Source organism: Megalobrama amblycephala, linkage group LG9, assembly GCF_018812025.1.
Source record: "Megalobrama amblycephala isolate DHTTF-2021 linkage group LG9, ASM1881202v1, whole genome shotgun sequence".
Taxonomy (NCBI): Eukaryota; Metazoa; Chordata; class Actinopteri; order Cypriniformes; family Xenocyprididae; genus Megalobrama; species Megalobrama amblycephala.
Genome location: NC_063052.1, coordinates 13,188,001 through 13,209,514, shown reverse-complemented (window position 1 = coordinate 13,209,514; position 21,514 = coordinate 13,188,001). Strand labels below are relative to the sequence as shown.

Below are 21,514 nucleotides of genomic sequence, written 5' to 3'. Positions count from 1 at the left end.
TAAGAAACAGGCGCCTCAACCCCTGTGATGTGTGGCAACAGCAGCGCGAGGCCTCGGGAGAATGACCAAGCAGACATAGATCAAATGTGGTACAAAGCATTCTCAGATTTATTCAGGAAGAAGGGTGATATTTATAGACATAGGTCAGACAACAATCTCCAGGATGGCTTGAAGCATCCAATTATACGACTTAAGAATCAAACCTTTCCATGTGTCATGAATCCTGACAGTTCCGGACTATACTTCCCAGCATCCTCCTTGCCTATCACCTGTACTCACTCCACCAATCACCTATTGCCACATACTCCTGAAGCTCTTTACCTGGACTATAAAGGACTCTCACTCACAGACACATATTGCGAGGTCTTGTTTCACCCAGTGTACAATTCTGAGCGTTATTTACCCTGTCTGTCTGCCTGCCTGTTTCTGATCCTGTCTGTTCCCCGTGTTCGTATCTCTGCCGCCTGCCCTTTGGACCTTTTGGATTGTTTATTGTTTCCTGGTTTTGTGAAAGATATCTGCCTGCCCTGATTCTTTGCCTGTTCCTCGACTACAATTCTGCCTGCTCTCTGCCATACCTGTTTGCCACTGTTTGACCATTGCCTGTTTAACTACGAACTCTGTTTAATAAAGCCTGCAGGTGGATCTTACCTTGAGTCCTGCCTCGTTACACCATGTATGGCATTTCACGAAATATAATAACAAATAAGAAATGTATGTGCGTAAATGTGTGCGTGTCTTCAACTTCTGGTTACGCGTGAGAGTGTCAGTGTGTCCAAGGACGACTACTTCTTGTTTTGTCTAGGTAGGTACATGATGTGCACAATGGAAAAATCCCAAGACACAGAGAAAGTCAAAAAGTGAAGCCCAAGAAATAAGAAATTATTTAACACCAACTATATAGTAGGGAAGTATGCGATTTCAGACGCAGCCGGAGTTAAAATTGTGGCTGATATTGTTTCTGGATTAACAATGACAGCAAATGGAAGGTCAAGTCAAGCACATGCCATTGGCTGCATCCAAAATCACATACTTCCCTACTATATAATAAGCGAAAAACAGTATGTGACAAATATGTGAATTCACAGTACTCATAAAAGGGTAGGCAAAAAGTACCCCAAAAAGTCATCTGATGAGATTCTGAAGTGTGCATACGATGGACACTTTACTATCCCATGAGGCCACGGTAGAGGATTTGTGAATGGCAGTGATGCTGGTAGGTCACATGATAATGACAACATGGTGAATGTAGTACGTCCGGATTACATTGGCCCTGTCCCAAATGGCACACTTCATGTGCATTTTCGGTCTTGTGGACTTACAATGGCCGCTGCGTGTCCGTTAAGACCGTAGGGTGTCCCATTCGTCATTTAAGCTTAAAGAAGGGTGCTCGTGAGCGCCCCCCGTTTCGGCTGCTATGCGTCCTCGATGTGCACTTCTGCTGAGCCCGCAAGACTGTGACCTACGTAGAGGACTTTACCCGGCAGTCAAAGAGGCATTACGTCGTGAAAGTGCGGACTCAGAGGAAGACTGTGAGGGTTTAGGGTGCCATTTGAGACAGAGCCATTGATACTACACACATTTTTTGCTTTTTTTTTTTAGAGGTCGTGAAGTAATGTTTGAAAAAGTAGTACCCACTCGAGTATGCGATTTAAGTACGCAGCCATTCGGTGTGTTCAACTTGAAGCTGTGCGCTGCACAGACTGATCGGTGAATGACATCAAAGTACCACAGATTAGAGTACAGACGGAGGTTCAGTATGCTTTTGAATCTCTCGCTGTACTTGGATGTCAGACACTGATCGGTCTGTGCAGCGCCGCTTCAACACACCTATTGTAAGATGCAGAATTCTGAGCACTTAGTATACTACAGACAGTGTTGGGGGTAACGCATTACGAGAAACTTGAGTTACATAATCAGATTACTTTTTCAAATAAGTAATGCAAGTTACTTTTTCACATTATTGACTGACAGCTCTCCTGTCCCCATGTTGAGAGAAATAAAGTTCAGAGGTGTTGTATGCGCTGTGTGAACATGATTATTGTACTTCTAGACTAAATGTGAACATGCATTTACTCATCTCACTTGCACGAAAACATTCAGTATTCCTCAAAATGAATAAAAACAGTGAAATGCAATCTCAGAATTTTACACAAACCTGTAATAATTAACTATATTAAAATATACAAATATACTTTATATCTCACATTATTAACCAATGTCTTTGCTGCTGACCTTCAATGATCTAATTCAACTATACTAATTATCAAAAATGACTTTAGATTAGATTTAGAAATAAGAGTGTTGAACTTTCTCCTCCTGTATAATATTCTTCTGCAATCCAGAATGGCAGCACAGCTGAAAGGTTTGTTTGAGTTGCACCCTCTAGTGTACAGGAGTAAATATGCATTTCCTTCAGCATGAGGCTTATTCATTTCATTTTTGGTGTGAAATGACCTTAACATTAGCAAAAAATAGAACTTTTTGTTGTTGTTGTTATTAAAAAACAAACAAGCAAGACCAGCCCAGATGAGAAAAAGTAACACAAAAGTAACTTCTAGAAATGCAATTAGCTACTTTTTTTTTTTTTTTTTTACGAAGTAACGCAATATTGTAATGCATTACTTTTAAAAGTAATTTTCCCAAACACTGACTACAGATATAGTATGAATAGTATAGTAGTATGGTATTCCAAGCATAGCCAACTTCAGGCTTTTAACCAATTAAATCACAGCAGCTACAGAGATAACCAATCAGGTTTTATTTTGAATAGAGTGGCATATTAGTGACAGAACTTTGCCTCTTTATACACAAATCAACCAATGAGGAAAAAAAATTAAAAACAAAGAAAAAACAAAAAAGTTCTTTTAAAAAAATGTGCATGTATAAAACCACGCTGGGCGACCATCAGACCAGGACCATGCTGGTCTGTGATTGGCACACAGACACAGGAAGGCCCGCCTCATATTTGGCTATGAATAGAAAGAGTTACCGGTAGAAATGAGTAGAAAAGACAGCAATGCAAACTCAAAGATTCACTGACGTCCATGACATTAACACACAGTGAGCTCCAGACGTTCTCGAATGGACAGGTGCAGGTTTGTTGTTGGGAGGTGGGGGCTTCACAAGGACATGTGAATGTGTTAGATTGTGGTGGGGTGAAAGCGGTGAACATCATTTTGATCGAAATATTAAACCTCCAGCACCAACAGCTTCTTTTTTTTTGTACAAAAAATGTTAAACAATCATCACGTCTTAATACCTGAATTTCACATACTAATTGTAGGCTTGCAACTATATGTTTAGCATGTAAGCGTTTGATTAACATTATTCACATCCGTATTCCAATTAGACACATGATTGCTGAGGTTTTGTGAGTATTTGTCGTGACGGTGTTAGAGCCAGTTTCTTAGACACAAATGAAAACAAACTAATAGATTTTAGTTAATGACCAATTTTTAATAACCCTTATTTTCATTTTTTTTGACTAATTAAATAAAACATATGCATTATAATTTGTTTCCAGATAATTTTAAATATTAATAATAGCATTTTTTGCATTATAATTTGGTTTTTGTTTTAACGCACGATATATCGGCCACCATATTGGTATCGGCCGATATATGTTAATTTTTAATATTATCGTTAATCGGCCCGATAAGAAAATTTGGCCAATATATTAAAGCAGATAAATAATGGATTAATTTTCCTTCAACTGAAACATTTTAGATGCCCACTGTCCACCATTATGGTTTTGAATTGCTTGAAATATAATTGAAATCATTTAATAAAAGGAAAATACAGTTAAGTACAATGTACAATGCAAGTCTGTCATATAGGCTACATAATATTATAATGAGAACATTATAATTGTGTGCTTTTTTAAATAAATTTTATTGGCCAATATATCAGTAATCGGCTTTCAAATATAAAGAATTATCGGTATTGGCCAAAATTTTCATATAATTGTGTGCTTGGGACATGGCTTTTTAAAATTTAGATTTATCGGCCAATATATCGGTCATCTGCTTTCAAATATAAAGAATTATCTGGATTGGCCAAAATGTTCATTTATTTAGATTTATCGGCCAATATATCGGTTATCGGCTTTCAAATATACACAATTATCGGTATCGGCCAAAATATTCATATAATTGTGTGCTTGGGACATGGCTTTTTAAAATGTTAGATTTATCGGCCAATATATCGGTCATCTGCTTTCAAATATAAAGAATTATCTGTATTGGCCAAAATGTTCATTTATTTAGATTTATCGGCCAATATATCGGTTATCGGCTTTCAAATATATACAATTATCGGTATCGGCCAAAATATTCATATAATTGTGTGCTTGGGACATGGCTTTTTTAAAATTTAGATTTATCGGCCAATATATCGGTTATCGGCTTTCAAATATAAACAATTATTGGTTATCGCCCAAAATGTTCATATCGGTGCATCCCTATTTAGTTGTTTTGAGATTGCTTGCAAATTCATTTTCATCTGTTTTGGTCTAACCGACAATGCTTCATGTTTCTCATTGTTTTGTCATGTAAAAAGCAAATTATGCAAACATTTTATTTTGCATCAACATAAAGTTGCACAATGGCATTGTTGCCTATTCTTTAGACCTCTACTAAATGGCACACTTCAGTACCTATCATTAAAGAACCGATAACCAAGCAAAAAATGTGAATATCGGTAAAAAAAAAAATTAATATCGGTTGCCAAACCGATTATTAGTCTCAAACTTTTACTCAGTGTCCAAGAGACTGGCTCTTACTATAGTAATTTATTCCAAGGTGTGTTGTGATGGGTCAGAAATTCTTCTAGGTATATACAATAATAATAATAATAAGGCCGAGGCTGTGATGCTTTAGGTAACGTGTTTTGTGTGTTTGTGCAATTGTCAGTGTCACATAGCAATTTAAGTGCAGGGAGAGGAGAACATGTCCCCACGAAGGAAGAACTATCGGGGAGTGAAACACACTTGCAGATGCATTAAAACAAGCCAATATTCACACTCTCACACACTGTCAGGACATGATCATACAGAGTACAATATTCAAGCTACAGGTACTGTTGCACAGGTGTGACATTACAATCTTAGACTGAAGTACAACCACCCCGTATGGGTCTCAAGATTTCCCCCACCTGCCCGAAATGTCCCACAGAGAACAGTGTGGCGTCTTGCATGTGCTCTTGTACACACACTCAGTGGAATATGCTTGAGTGCAGGTTTCTCACATAAAAAAAACACCACCATGCATTCTAAACGCATGATTTGTGATATAATAGGAAGCGTTATTTGATGTCACGTTTCAGTGTTATGGCAGCTTTACCCTCAGCGATATGTTTATAAATGGGCGTGGGTGTAATTCTCCGTTACTGTGGATATAAAAAGGAAATTTCGGGGACTGCGTGTGCCGATACTGCACACAAGCCGTCCCAGATTCGATATAGTACGTTTGCACGTTCAGATATTTAAAATGATATGTGTTAAGACAAGTAATGTCATTTCAGCATTTTGCTAACATCTTGTGCTACATCTGCGAGTAACACTGACATCACACCACATGACATGTCACATACATTCTGAGCATGTCAACCACAGAGTCTGTTGTTGATAGCTTGTTATTGCTAATTCATGCATTTCTAGTCATTTTGCTTTTATGAATGAAATGTATTCTGATATAGCATATCAAATAAAACAGAATAACCCAGGAAAAAAAAAATGATAGTAATTCTGAAATCGTACTATTTAAAGCAGGGGTCTCCAAACTTGATTCTGAAGGGCCGCTGTCCTGCAGAGCTTAGCTCCAATCTCAATTAAGCACACCTGAACCAGCTAATCAAGGTCTAATTAGGCATACTAGAAACTTCCAGGCAGGTGTGTTGAGGCAAGTTGGAGCTGAAACCTGCAGGAGAGCGGCCCTCCGGGAACGAGTTTGGAAACTCTTGATTTAAAGGCTTTCAGCTCGGATATCTTTGTTAGACACGCTATTTTTCTCCCGAAAAGTTGCATTTGTTACCCACAGCGATAATGTCCCAACCCCAATCCCCATCAACACGTTCCTACGACATCCATCTTGAGCATGACTGTCCATCAGGCTCGTTTGTGCGAGTGGAAATGTCTCCGTTTGAGAGTGAATGTGGCTGTGCGAAAGACTAACCTTTCAAAACAAAAACCAGACACTCGGCTAATGATCGGTGACACACTAAACGCTGAGCATTCAGCATTTCTCCAGGTTAAACTGATAAAACAATTTTTAAATGATGTCCAGGTGGATGTGTGCATGTTTATTTTTTACTACAATAGCATGGTTAAAAGCATGACAAACAAAAAAAGTTGAATTGATATTTACACCGATAAAACCTTACTGCACAGCTAAATAGATAATATCCTTCACTACGAATATTATGATCACCAATTTCCTTCCATTCAGAGCTGCTGATATATTATTGATTATTACTAATGATTACTAAAGTTTTTATACAGAGCAGAGGAGAGGCTAGTCCTCTGATTCTATGCATGCGCTCCCTCACAGCAAACCTTAGGAGTTTGTAGTGTGCTGTGTACATGTTTCGGGCTCTCTGCTCCAAACGGACAGTACCGCCGTGCCGATACGTGCTCTCGCCAGCAGAGGGAGTCGTGCTGCGTGTGTGCGCCTGCGCGCGTGCGCGTGCGTCTAGGCTGGGGTCACAAGGGCACCTTTGACATACAATCGCACATATATGCGCAAGCACACACACACATACTCGCTCTGCTCGAGCTCCGTTTCTAGCACCTGGGTAATGGAAGGCACCACACAACGCTGGATCACTGACCTTGGTGACAGAAGAGCATTTCGAGTACGGACTCTACTTCTGCCATGCAACTCTTATTTCAGCTCCTTTTTCTCCCTCTTGTCTGACTTGCACAATCCCTCCATGACCCCAACTGTGTTCTTTTCCTCTCCCTCAATTTTATCATGCTGTTTTTTTTTTTTTTTAGCTCCCATGTTTTCAGTCTGAGAGTAATATTGTGCAGGAAACACATCTGAAACGGAGTGTCTTTACAAAAAAAAAGATTCAGGTCATAATTCCATAGAACAACAATCCTAAACATATCAATAATAACATGTTCTTAAAAAAGTTTTTTTCTTCTCTGTGTATGTGTAGACTCAAGCCCCGCCCTCACTGACCCCACCCCTAACCCAAGCCCCTCCCACAACCAATTCCATTTGTTTCTACATTGATCTTTTTCAGTTTTTTTTTTTTTTTTTTTTTGGAAAAGAAAGTTCCGAGTCCGTGGAATGAGAGGCACTCTCATGGGGAAACGAGGGAAGAAAGGGATCAAAGGAAAAGGGGCGAGATGAAAAGAAAGGAGGTGGGGTCAGACAGAGACGGGACAAGGTTGGAGAGATGGAGGAGGGTGAATGTATGGATGTTAGGCGTAGAATTCTTCCTGCTTGTCCGGTTTCTGGTAGGTGACGGTGGCTTGTTTAGGCTCCTCTAATGTGTAGCTGCCTTCATCTTTCTTTTTCATCCGGTAGACGAGTAACATTACAAGGAACGCAGCGAAGAGTGCTCCAACTACACCTCCGACAATCACCGCTGGAGAAAGAACAAGAGACGCTGATTACTTACAGCATTTCATTATGAAGACTTCAGCAACAATTACATTCTCTCCCAGCATCCATAAATGTGCAAGTGTCATCTCTCTGGGTTAAAGACAAATGAGAGTGTTCAAGATAAAGAAAAGGGATTTAAATAGCTTTTTAAATCAAGCACTGAAGACTGGAGTAATGATGCTGAAAATTTAGCTGTGCATCACAGGAATAAATTACTTATTTAAAAAAATATTCAAATAGAAAACATTTATTTTAAATTGTAATTGGTGAGCAATTTGGTGAGCGTAAGTATGGAAGCTTGTTTCCGCCAATGAATAAAACATAAAAAAGGTAATTGCGAATTTTTATATCACAATTCAGAATTGCATGATATAAACTCGCAATTGCGGAAAAAAGTCAGAATTGTGAGAAAAAAAGTCAGTATTGTGAGAAGTCAAAATTGAGAGAAAAAAAAGTCAGAATTGTGATATACATTTTAAAATATATTCAAATAGAAAACAGTTATTTGAAATTGTAATAATATGTCACAATATTACAGTTTTTATTGTATTTTTGATCAAATAAATGGAGCCTTGGTGAGCAGAAGTATGGAAGCTTATTTCCGCCACTGAATTAAAAAAAAAGAAAGAAAGGTAATTGCGACTATCTAACAATTACTTTTTTCTCAGAATTGTGTGATATAAACACAATTGTAAGAAAAAGAGTCATAATTGCGAGATATAAACTCACAGTTGTGAGAAAGTCAGTATTGCAAGAAAAAGTCAGTATTGCGTGAAAAAAGTCCGAATTGCGAGGGAAAAAAGTCAGTATTGCGTGAAAAAAGTCATAATTGCGAGAAAAAAGTCAGAATTGCGAGAAAGTCAGTATTTTGTGAAAAAAGTTAGTATTGCGAGAAAAGTCAGAATTGTGAGAAAAAAGTCAGAATTGCGAGAAAAAAAGTCAGAATTGTGAGAAAAAAAGTCAGAATTGCGAGAAAGTCAGTATTTTGTGAAAAAAGTCAGTATTGCAAGAAAAAAAAGTCAGTATTTTGTGAAAAAAGTCAGAATTGCGAGAAAAAAGTCAGAATTGCGAGAAAAAGTCAGAATTGCAAGAAAGTCAGTATTGTGTGAGAAAAGTCAGTATTGCGAGAAAAGTCAGAATTGTGAGAAAAAAGTCAGAATTGCGAGAAAAAAAGTCAGAATTGCGAGAAAGTCAGTATTTTGTGAAAAAAAGTCAGTATTGCAAGAAAAGTCAGAATCGTGAGAAAAAAAGTCAGTATTGCGAGAAAAAAGTCAGAATTGCGAGAAAAAGTCAGAATTGCGACAAAGTCAGTATTGTGTGAGAAAAGTCAGTATTGCGAGAAAAGTCAGAATCGTGAGAAAAAAAAGTCAGTATTGCGAGAAAAAAGTCAGAATTGCGAGAAAAAGTCAGAATTGCGTGAGAAAAGTCAGTATTGCGAGAAAAGTCAGAATCGTGAGAAAAAAAAGTCAGTATTGCGAGAAAAAAGTCAGTATTGCGAGAAAAGTCAGAATCGTGAGAAAAAAGTCAGAATTGCGAGAAAAAAGTCAGAATTGCGAGAAAGTCAGTATTGCGAGAAAAGTCAGAATTGCGAGAAAGTCAGTATTGTGAGAAAAGTCAGCATTGCGAGAAAAGTCAGAATTGTGAGAAAAAAGTCAGAATTGCGAGAAAGTCAGTATCGTGAGAAAAAAAAGTCAGAATTGCGAGAAAAAAAGAGTCAGAATTGCGAGAAAAAGTCAGAATCGTGAGAAAAAAAAGTCAGTATTGCGAGAAAAGTCAGAATTGCGAGAAAGTCAGAATTGCGAGAAAAAGTCAGTATTGTGTGAGAAAAGTTAGTATTGCGAGAAAAAAGTCAGAATTGCGAGAAAAAAGTCAGAATTGCGAGAAAGTCAGTATTGTGTGAGAAAAGTCAGTATTGCGAGAAAAGTCAGAATTGCGAGAAAAAAAGTCAGAATTGCGAGAAAAAAAGTCAGAATTGCGAGAAAGTCAGTATTTTGTGAAAAAAGTCAGTATTGCAAGAAAAAAGTCAGAATTGCAAGAAAAAAGTCAGAATTGCGAGAAAGTCAGTATTGTGTGAGAAGTCAGTATTGCGAGAAAAGTCAGAATTGTGAGAGAAAAAAGTCAGAATTGCGAGAAAAAAGTCAGAATTGCGAGAAAAAGTCAGAATTGCTTGAGAAAAGTTAGTATTGTGAGAAAAAAGTCAGAATTGCGAGAAAAAGTCAGAATTGCAAGAAAGTCAGTATTGTGTGAGAAGTCAGTATTGCGAGAAAAGTCAGAATTGTGAGAAAAAAGTCAGAATTGCGAGAAAAAAAGTCAGAATTGCGAGAAAGTCAGTATTTTGTGAAAAAAGTCAGTATTGCAAGAAAAGTCAGAATCGTGAGAAAAAAAGTCAGTATTGCGAGAAAAAAGTCAGAATTGCGAGAAAGTCAGAATTGCGACAAAGTCAGTATTGTGTGAGAAAAGTCAGTATTGCGAGAAAAGTCAGAATCGTGAGAAAAAAAAGTCAGTATTGCGAGAAAAAAGTCAGAATTGCGAGAAAAAGTCAGAATTGCGTGAGAAAAGTCAGTATTGCGAGAAAAGTCAGAATCGTGAGAAAAAAAGTCAGTATTGCGAGAAAAAAGTCAGTATTGCGAGAAAAGTCAGAATCGTGAGAAAAAAAGTCAGAATTGCGAGAAAAAAGTCAGAATTGCGAGAAAGTCAGTATTGCGAGAAAAGTCAGAATTGCGAGAAAGTCAGTATTGTGTGAGAAAAGTCAGTATTGCGAGAAAAGTCAGAATTGTGAGAAAAAAGTCAGAATTGCGAGAAAGTCAGTATTTTGTGAAAAAAGTCAGAATTGCGAGAAAAAGTCAGAATTGCGTGAGAAAAGTCAGTATTGCGAGAAAAGTCAGAATCGTGAGAAAAAAAGTCAGTATTGCGAGAAAAAAGTCAGAATTGCGAGAAAGTCAGTATTGCGAGAAAAGTCAGAATTGCGAGAAAGTCAGTATTGTGTGAGAAAAGTCAGTATTGCGAGAAAAGTCAGAATCGTGAGAAAAAAAAGTCAGAATTGCGAGAAAAAAAGAGTCAGAATTGCGAGAAAAAGTCAGAATCGTGAGAAAAAAAAGTCAGTACTGCGAGAAAAGTCAGAATTGCGAGAAAAAGTCAGAATTGCGAGAAAAAGTCATAATTATCTTTTAAATGGTTTTATTCTGTGGCGGAAACAAGCTTCCATACATTAGACTTTTTTCTAAAACATTAAAAAATAAAAAAATCTTACTGACCCCAAACTTGTGAACAGTAGTGTATAAATTTCAATCAAAATTTTTCAGAAATTAAAAACATTTTAATCATATATGAATAAATAAACATCATGACATTGATCCCTTTCTTATGTTCATTTTAAAAATCAGTCTTAGGGGATGCAATGCCAACAATGAGCACAACTATAAATGAACTCAAAGAGACAATCGTTTTAAGTTTCATTAATGTTTCTGAACAGCGATAAAAACCAAACCAACAAAAAGACAGGAAAAAAAGACACAGTCAAACAAACACGAAACACATTTAATCAAGGCAGGGAGAGTTTTAAATGTCTAACACTAAAGCTTAACTGCGAGAGCGTAAAATACGATGTATGAGCTAAATTCAAACTAATTTCACGCTATAGCCTGCGACTCCTACGTCTTTACCTATGACCAGGAAGTCTGCAAATACAAAGGCAAACAGTCCTCCAATCAGAATGGCTGAGAAGAGAGAGACAGCATATCAGATGACAGAGAGAAACGAGAGGGGAGAGACTGAGGCGCAGCTAAACAAACAGAGGTGAAGGTGAATGAGGAAGCGAGACAAAGAGCAGAAGACCGTGTTCTCCACAGAGAGCTAAAATAAAGTCCACTGGAGGCTCTTGCTTGAGATCATAGGAGCTGTTCTTAAAGGGCCAGTACAACAAAAATAAAGTAAATCAATATAAATCATTTCTGGGTGAACTGTTCCTTTAAACAACTGATACTCCAAATAAAATACTATTGATAATGATACTAACAGATAATGACTAAAAGTTTCATGCTTGAACATAATATATACACACTACCATTCAAAAGTTTTGGGGGGTCATTCAGATTTAAAAAAAATAAATAAATAAATAAATAAATAAATAAATTAAAAAAAGAAATTAATACTTTATTCAGCAAGGATGCATTAAATTGATCAAAAGTAAAGACATTTATAATGTTATAAAATATTTCTATTTCAAATAAATGCTGTTCATTTGAACTTTCTATTTATCAAAGAATCACCGTTTTCATAAAATATGAAGCAGCACAACAGTTTTCAACATTGATAATAATAAATGTTTCTTGAGCAGCAAATCATCATATTAGAATGATTTCTGAAGGATCATGTGACACTGAAGACTGCTGAAAATTCAGCTTTGATCACAGGAATAAATCACATTTTAAAATATTTTTAAACAGTTATATAATATTTCAAAATGTAGTGTATTTTTGATCAAATAAATAATGCAGCTTTGGTGAGCATAAGAGACTTCTTTCAAAAACATTAAAGGAATCTTACCGACCCCAAACTTTTGAACGCTAGTGTGTTAAGCTTTATAATAATGCAAATAAAGTTTTTCTGCTGTAGGGTTTTCAGTTCAGTGTGATCTCTTTTATAAGCAACAGGGAGACAGACAAAGATATGTACAGAAAAAAATAGTAAATTAAAGATATATACAAGACAGACAGGTTCACAGACAGAAGCCAAAAAAAGGTTGAACCGGGTTGTGGAAGTGGATTTGAATGTGTCAGGCATCTCTCACCTATCAAAACTTCCTTCCTCTCGAGGATGTTCTTCTGTGGAAGTTGAGCGGCGGAGCTTCCCGCAGCATCTACTGTGTTTCCAGTCAGATCTGCATCTCCAGCCTTTCTGCCTCGGCCGACCTCGTTGCCTTGGTGAACTTCATTCTCGTGGATTTCAAAATCACCACTTGGACCTGGTCCTGCAACTTCATTATTTACAGTTTCATCTGGTGTTTGTGTCTAAATGAGGAAGAGAAAAGAAAAAAAGATAACCCTTCACAATTGCACAATAGATCATGTGTAGCTGAACATTTGCAGGGAAGCACAGCAAAAACTGCAGACCGAGACTGACCATTTTGTAGAAGTTCTTGGTTTTAAGCAAAATTGTCTAAATCATCTGATGAAAGTGTGATTTTGATGCAATACTCACAGATGATATTCATATGCACAAATAATACAATTCTTTTTTCTCATTTCTTTGTCTTAAATGTCCGAAATTTGAACCCAATGTGAATGAGAGCAAAAAGCAATATGGATGATATGGTCATGAATAGGGTAATATGATTTTTTTTTTATTTTTTAAAGGATCTACATTTGCTGACATTGGATATTTAACTGTGCATTTCCACTATTTTTGCACCTAGATTACCTTGCCATCATCTAGCGCTCACTGAAATGTAATCTTTAAAAATATTAATAATTCATTAATACTGTTAAATGTAATATTTAGCAAATCTTAAAATGAATATCCATTTTTAAAGCTGTGCATTATAATGTTGTGAAGACTAAATTTACTTAAAGCATTTAAAATTAATCATTTGAATTTTGTGTGTTTTATGTTTAATTTAAGACTTTGAATAATATAAAATTTTAATATCTACCATTTATCAAAAATAATTACTGGCTTACTTCAATTGGCTGGAATTTACATTTTAGCGCATACTTGTACGGAATATTATTTATTTTTTGTTATTTCATTTATGAATTTATTTAACAACATATGCAATAATATAACATTTTAATACCTGCCATTTTTTTGTATAAATAAAATAAAAATGAGTGGCATATCTGTATTCCCAAAATGTTCATATCAATGCAGCCTTATATGAAACATTATGTATTTATTTCATATAGATAATATACAAATTTAACTTCTACCATTTATGGAAAATAATTACTGGCAAAAATGTTAAAATTGGTGCATCCTTACATGGAATTATAATATTATTTATTAGTTTTATTTAACGATATATAGATAATATACAATTTTAATATCTGCCATTTATTGAAAATGATTACTAGCTTAATTTTATTTGCTGGAATTTACATATTGGCACATACTTGCATGGAATATTATTTATTTTTTTGTTATTTTATTTAACAACATATGCAATAATATAACATTTTAATACATGCCCCTCCCTTTTTTTTTTTAGTGGCATATCTGTATTCCCAAAATGTTCATATCAGTACAGCCTTACATTGAATATTATTTATTTATTTATTTAAGGCATATAGATAATATTTCATTTTAACATTTACCATTTATTGAAAATAATTACTGGCAAGAATTTTCGTATTCATGCACCCTTACATGGAATATTATTTGTTTGTTTTATTTATATATTTATTTAAATTTATAAATAGATAATACACAATTTTAATATCTGCCATTTATTGACTCTGCATTGGCCAGATTTGTTTTATATCGGTGCATCATTACTAACTAACTAACTATTTAGAGTTCAAATAAATCCAAATATCCAACCTGTGTTGTGGAGCTCATCAGCGAGCGAGTGCTGCTCTCCGGCAGGGCGGCTCTACTCGGGGTGGTCTGCGGTTGCCGGGGTCGTACGGGGGCGGAGCTTGGAGTGGTCAGGGCAGGACGTGGTCTTGGCGGCTTAGCAGTGGTGGACGAAACGGTGGTGGGAATAACCTCGGTGGTTGTGATGATGTCTTCTTCTGTCGTCGTCTCTGGTGTGCTGGACAGCTCAAACATCATTTCCGTAGTAATGAACAGATCGTCGTCCTCCACTGTAGTCTCATCCGGAGCGGTGGATGAGTCCATGAACACTACAGGAACGTCAGTCAGCCGGGGTGCAACCGTAGCTTTCGTCGTCTCTTGTCCCCGCTCTTTGTCAGCATCCAACCTTATTACCATCTCGGATTCTCGTTCTCTATCCGGCTCCTTCGTCGTCCTCATTTCCTCCTCCTCAATCTCAGTCTCCACTTTGCTGTCTCTGTCTAGTACATCTTGACCCAAGCCGCTCTCGCGCTCCACCTCAGGTGGAGGTGGGCTACTCGGCTCTGCGGCGGGGGAGGCCGAGGGGGCGGGGCCAGTGGCCTGTGTGGTAGAAAGTGGGAGGGGCTCCTCCGTAGTGACAGCCACACCTGCTGCAGTCGGACGAACGTTTATATCTGGAACTGAAAGCGTAGAGAAAGAGCTATGAAAACACGGTGAGACAGGGTGAAGGAGATCAATACTCACAGCCATTTTAGACCGTGTTAATGTGTCATATGATACCTTGCACAAGCGTCTGCAAGGCTTCAAAGCAACCTTTAGATTGGTCAGCCCAGGAATGTGAACATCCCCATGGCAACACATGAATAAAATATCAATAACCTTGGTAAGAAATACACACGCAGAACAAAGCAAACAGCCCTGCATCACACAAACTCTCCTCATGAAGCGCACACACAGAGATGGTCTTCTTTAACTACAGGCACTTTTATGTCCCAAGGGTTGATTTTTATCAAAGCAGACTGATTTCAACAGATAACAGATGTTTTTCTTTTGATTATATGAAGGTCACATTAAAATTGTCTTAGAAACTTTGCCTTCATCATTTCTTTTTGCTGCTTTTTATGTGTGGATTTTGTTTACCCTTGACCTTGACGTTTTAACTCAAATTATGAAAATCCATCATATATTTAATAATATATATTTAACAATAAATATATTTTAAAAACTATCATCTAAATAGAGTAAAATAATCAATATTTATTGTGTGAACGTACTTGCATTTATATAGTCTATTTTTTTTTTTACATAAATAAGTTATAAGTTGTGATATAATTTCCTGCAAATGTTAGTGTAAATGGGGGGAAAAATAAGTAAATATTACCTTTAATAAATAATACCTTTTTACATTGTGTATATATATATATATATATATATATATATATATATATATATATATATATATATATATATATTTTTTTTTTTTTTTTTTTTATATATATATTTTTTATTTTAAAAATTATAAAATTATACAACAGCAAAAAAAATTAGCCGTTTATTTTATATACTTTTTTGTACAATTTGACAAATACAGATTGATTAAAACATTTAAGATTATATATATATATATATATATATATATATATATATATATATATTTTTTTTTTTTAATAATTAAGATCGAAAATATAAGATAGAATATATATATATATATATATATATATATATATATTTATATATTTTATATATTTTTTATATATATATATATATATATATATATATATATATATATATATATATATATATATCTAATTTTCGATCTTAATTTTTTTTAATCAATCTGTATTTGTCATATTATACAAAAAAGTAAAAAAAAATTAGCTGTTTATTGCATTTTAGTCCAAAACATTTTTTATATTTTCTATTATATTTTAGTTATTATATCTTATTATTGTTAAACAAAACTAAAACTAAAACCATAAAAACATTTTATTAAAACCATATAGACATTTAAAAAACATGACAAAAACAACAAATCATTAAAAATTGAAAATGGAAAATATAAAGATAAAAACCAATTCAAAAATATTAATAAAAAAAATAAACAATACAAATAAAATAACACTGGTCCAAAACTGTTGAAAAAAAAAAAATGTCATTTCCACCACAGAATTTCTCAAAAATATAATACATACTTTGAGACATAACTGAAATGACATTGTGGTGGAAATGTTCATGATTTTCAGAGAAATTACAGTAGTCTCCTGTGAGATATCAATGTCCGCTGTTAAATACAGTTAGTGGTCAAATTAAATAATGTGTGAAAAGTGTGTTTGAAGACAGTTTATTTTCTAAGCATCCACAGGGCACAAAGTGCACAGAAGAAACATCCAACACTAGTGGATATTAACCGTCCACACCCAGATTCCTGCTGATTAAGTGATCTTATTTACAGTAATCTGATTACTGAGGATCAGATGATCACACACACACACACACACTAATACATGAAGAAGTGCTTTTATGTACAAGAAAAGAAGGTTGTATTTCACTGTCAGTCTGTGGGCTTCAGTTTAGCAGAGGCTAAAATAACTGTATGAAGTTGTGGGAGGAATGTGAAAGAGAGAGAGAGCAAAGTGAGAGAGAAAGAGCAAGGCGTTGAGTTGTGAGAATTATACCAGCTGGTGAGGGGATTGGAAGTCCGGGATGGACTTTTAAACAAGGCAGCTGTGACCTCTTAATGAGTGATTCACACTCACATGTCACAAACACACTAAAGCGACACGCAGACAAACACAACACACATCATACTCACAGCCAGAGCCAGATCCGGAGTAGAAGTCCTCATCGTCGGGAAATTCATCTCCGGAGCCCTCATCGTCGCTTGGTCGGGATGCCTTGAGACAGAGAGGAAGATAAAGTCAGAAGTGTTTGTGATGTCACAGGAAGTGGAATGATTTAATGGTACGATATATCAGATTCACAGTGTGTGTGTTTGTTCATGTGTAAGTGTGAAGGGGTCTAGCGTGGGGAGCCGTTTCATCGAGAGGCCCGTTGCTAGGGGCAACACTTGCCTTTAACCCAATTTCTTAAATAGGGATGAAAATTCAGCAGAAACAGAGCTCTAGACTGTCCTCAGACCCAATGTGTCACATTAACGAGAAAACTGTGGTCATCAAATACACATAGTACAAGAACGTATTGTACATTTAAAGCTATATAAAAGTACAATGCTTCACAAATCAGCAGAACACATAAAAATAAAAAACATTTTAGAGGCTGTTTTTGTACTTAAAGAGAACCTGTTATGTCCTTGGCTCTACTGGGATAGGTTTTCTAGCTTGAAAGACATTATTTTTCACAGAGGGGTGAATTCAGGTTGATTGGGACTAGGGCTGGCAAACGATTAATCACGATTAATTGCATACAAAATAAAAGTTTGAGTTTGCATAATATATGTGTGAGTACTGTGTGTAATTAATACGCATATATAAATGCACACAAGTTAATTTATATATTTAAGAGAAATATGTTATTTATGTACAAAATATTTGTATTTAAATTATATAAAAATATAAATAAATACATATACTTGTAAATATTTCTCAAATATATACATGAATGTGTTTGTATTTATATGTACATAATAATTACACACAGTACACCCACATGTATTAGGCAAACTTAAACTTTTAGTTTGCATGCGATTAATCGTTTGACAGCCCTAATTGGGACACTTTTTCCCAGTCATCTCAATGGCAAAAAGTGTCCCAATCAACCTGAATTCATCCTATTCTCCATTGTTGCAGCTCCTCTCTTCCCAGTCTGACAGTAACGCTCTGTTTAGTTCCTGTCTCTTTGAAGCCCCTCCTTCTGAAAAGCTCAGTGTGCTCTGATTGGTCGGCTGGAGCAGTGTGTTGTGATTGGTAAAGTGCGTCGAGTGTTTTTGGAGAAATGTCCCGCCACTTACCATAACCGCCAGTCTCAACACACTACTAACTAACTAACTCAACCAGGCCCCGCCCCTTTATTTAGCATATGTCTTGGGCGGGGATTATTTAAATGAGGAATATTGTGAGGTGTTTGTTCCCAGAAGAAAACTCAAGACTACAATGGAGGCGTTTCAGGGAGTTCGGAATTAGTGACACTGATATAGAGAATAATTCCTGCTGGAGGGACTTTAAAGACCTTTTCCGTGCTCAAACAGCATCAATACACACTAAAGAAAGCATAATAGGTCCTCTTTAAAAAACACTGAATTTAATTACAGTCAGCACACAGCCCAAGTGTTCAGTGAGGTTTTCTAAACAACATTACGTAACACCCAACCGGCTCTTCTACACCCCATGTCTGTATCATTCTTTACTCTTGTGGTCTCTTTCCTTCCCCCACTCTCGTGATTGGTTGACCTCCATCCCGGCAACACCCCATAAATACTTAAACCAATAAACCGACCCCATGCCCTCCCTATAACCCCACATAAACACAAACACTGGCCCAAAAATGCTGTCAGTCATCAGTATGGCCCTAAGCTTAAAGGATTAGTTCACTTCAAAATGAAAATTCTGTCATCATTTACTCCCCCTCAAGATATTTGGAAGAATGTTTGTAACCAAGCAGATCTCACCCCCCCATTGACTGCCATAGTATTTATTTTTCCTACTATAGTAGTCAATTGGGGTGAGATCTGCTTGGTTACAAACATTCTTCCAAATATCTTCCTTTGTGTTCAGCAGAACAAAGAAATTTATACAGGTTTGGAACAACCTGAGGGAGAGTAAATGATGAGAGAATTGTCATTTTTGGGTGAACTATCCCTTTAAATGCATCACACACATAAACAGACACACAAACATGATTGCACCCAGTTCTGTATCTGGTTTAATTACATATGCACATAATGTCTGTTTATGTCTTCATGTTTTGCACTGTAAGCATGTGTTATACACTCTGCCTATGTAAATGATCATTTTAAAAAAATGTACATAAATATAAATGCTTATTATATAATATGGAATTGTAATATTTTTTTTAAAAATGTTTTTGTAAAATGCTCACCAAGTTATTTAAAAATACAGCAAAAAGGCAGTAATATCATAAAATATTATTAGAATTTAAATAACCATTTTCTATGTGAATATATTGTAAAATATAATTTATTCCTGTGATCAAAGCTGAATTTTCAGCATCATTACTCCAGTCTTCAGTGTCACATGATCCTTCAGAAATCATTCTAATATGCTGATTTGCTGCTCAAGAAACATTTCTGATTATCATCAATGATGAAAACAGTTGTGCTGCTTCATATTTTTGTGGAAATTCAGGATTCTTTGATGAACAAAGTTCAAAAGCACAACATTTATTTGAAACTAATCTTTTATAACATTACACATTTTTTTTTTTGCTAAAATATGTAAATATATTAACAAATCCAACAGATTTCCATGAACATGCTGAAGCAGACAACATGTTTGAAATCAAAACAAGTCACTGATTCACTGAATAGTGTTTCAGATCAAATTCATTTATGATTTATGGTTAATCATTTCATTGCAATGAGAAATTTTAACTGATTCCTGCTATGCAAATAAAATCAGAAACGTATCTCTGTCTTAACACTCTTGTACTCAAGAGACGGGGCATTTAAAAAAAGGACATTTAAATCATCACAACATTCATGATACAAAGTTATTTTGCCAGCAAAATCACTGACATTTCAGCCAGCTCTAGTAAACTAACAAACTGAAGCGATTCCAATTACTATTCTAGCCATTTTATCAAGTAAAACAGTTCTAAATGGTGGGATGGATTCATGCTGATCTTTTTATAAACACAAAGTGCATGTGAACACCAGGGAATCAGATCCAACTGCGCCTCAATCTGAACTGCTATTAACCACAGGCCATTCACCAAATGCAATCAAGTCTAATGCGATTTCCTCTCCAACCTGTACAACACTCAGAAATACATGCTGCAGATGCACCGGATCTCCTTTCCAAATCCTTGCAAAATCTGCTGCTCAAGAAGCAGGATTCAGCCAGTATGCATATTTGGATAGATTGTGTGTTTGTGGACGTCTGCGTATCCTCCCCTGTAATGGCGGGGTTGGTTTGTGGTGTAATTTGGTCTACGATATGATTAAGGGGTAGAACTGGCTCGCACAGCAAGGGTTCTTTCACAAACGGTTGTGTGTGTGTGTGTGTGTGTGTGTGTGTGTACATAGAGATAGAGAAGGGGTGTGGGTAAAAGCTTTTTAGAGTCAAATGTAAATATAACATCCATCTGTCTGGCAGCACAGAATTATATAGTAACCATAGCAGGGCTGCACGATTATGAATTATCAGTTTCCTTTGATATTGTAATCAAGATTATTCTTTTTGTTTAACAGAATTTGCATAATAATGCTTATTTTGTGAGAGGCAATGTAAACGAAAAAAGTGTTGATATGAACATTAGCCCTCTTTTCCAGCATAAGAAATAAATTATGAAATATAAATTTGTTTTTTATATTTATTTTTTTATGAATAAATGCTTTTTATCCATCCATCCATCCATCCATCCATCTCTACAAAAAAAGGTTTCAAATATAAATATATAACTAGACACTTTTAAAGAATAGAAGCAAATGGAAGTCAGTAAATGACACTTTTCAAAATTAATTGTGACAGCCGTAACAATTTTGATCATTTATTTGAATAATTGCGCAGCCCTAATTAATGGAAATATGTATCTATTGTGCTCTCTTTCTCTGCCAAATTTAATGTTGTTCTGTACTGACATCTATCTAGAGGAACAGCTGTGAGGAGGACGAGAGATAGAGAGAGTGTGTGAAAGAGAGAGAGAGAGAGAGATCAACATGTAAGTAAAGTTAAGAGGTGAGTTGGTCACTAGGTAATGACCTCATTATGAGTTAAACACACGTGTGTTAATGCACATCTACATTTGCCATTTAAATACTCACAGTTACACATTACTGCACCTCCACCTACAACACATCTGACCGTCAAGTTTAAACTTTGTCTCTTGAAATGTGTTGTTATGAATACGTGTATGAAGTGGACAGCTGTTTCTATGGGACAATCCTTAATCCAACCAGCAAGTGATCCCATAATCCCACGGGATTAGGACCATGTCGGATGCCCATATGGGTAAGACGCCCTGTGTGTCAGTATAAGAGCTCCTCCGTTGCATACAAGTATTTAGCATTTATGATGCTGGGACAAAATCTAACCCTGGTTTAATCAACAAAGCGGGGTACATAATAAAATTCAACATTTTCAAAAAGATAATTATTAAATTTAAATGCAACAATAGCCCACTTCTGTTGTATCTGTAATGTGACATATTTAAGAGTAAAATAGGATATTCAATGAGAAACAAATGTAAGCTGG

General features: G+C 35.8%; 1 protein-coding gene across 1 annotated transcript in view; it reads right to left on the bottom strand.

Annotated features, from left to right (window-relative positions):
• Nucleotides 1-6,266: 6,266 nt before the first annotated feature.
• The window catches only part of sdc3 (syndecan 3), a 40,026-nt gene continuing 24,778 nt past the window's right edge, over nucleotides 6,267-21,514 (bottom strand). Inside the window, exons 2-5 of the mRNA XM_048201724.1 lie at nucleotides 16,939-17,020; nucleotides 14,151-14,806; nucleotides 12,403-12,622; nucleotides 6,267-7,596 (exon numbers count right to left, since the gene is read on the bottom strand). Of these exons, the coding sequence (XP_048057681.1) occupies nucleotides 7,430-7,596; nucleotides 12,403-12,622; nucleotides 14,151-14,806; nucleotides 16,939-17,020 (1,125 nt within the window). The 3' untranslated portion in view covers nucleotides 6,267-7,429. The remainder of the gene's footprint in view (nucleotides 7,597-12,402; nucleotides 12,623-14,150; nucleotides 14,807-16,938; nucleotides 17,021-21,514) is intronic.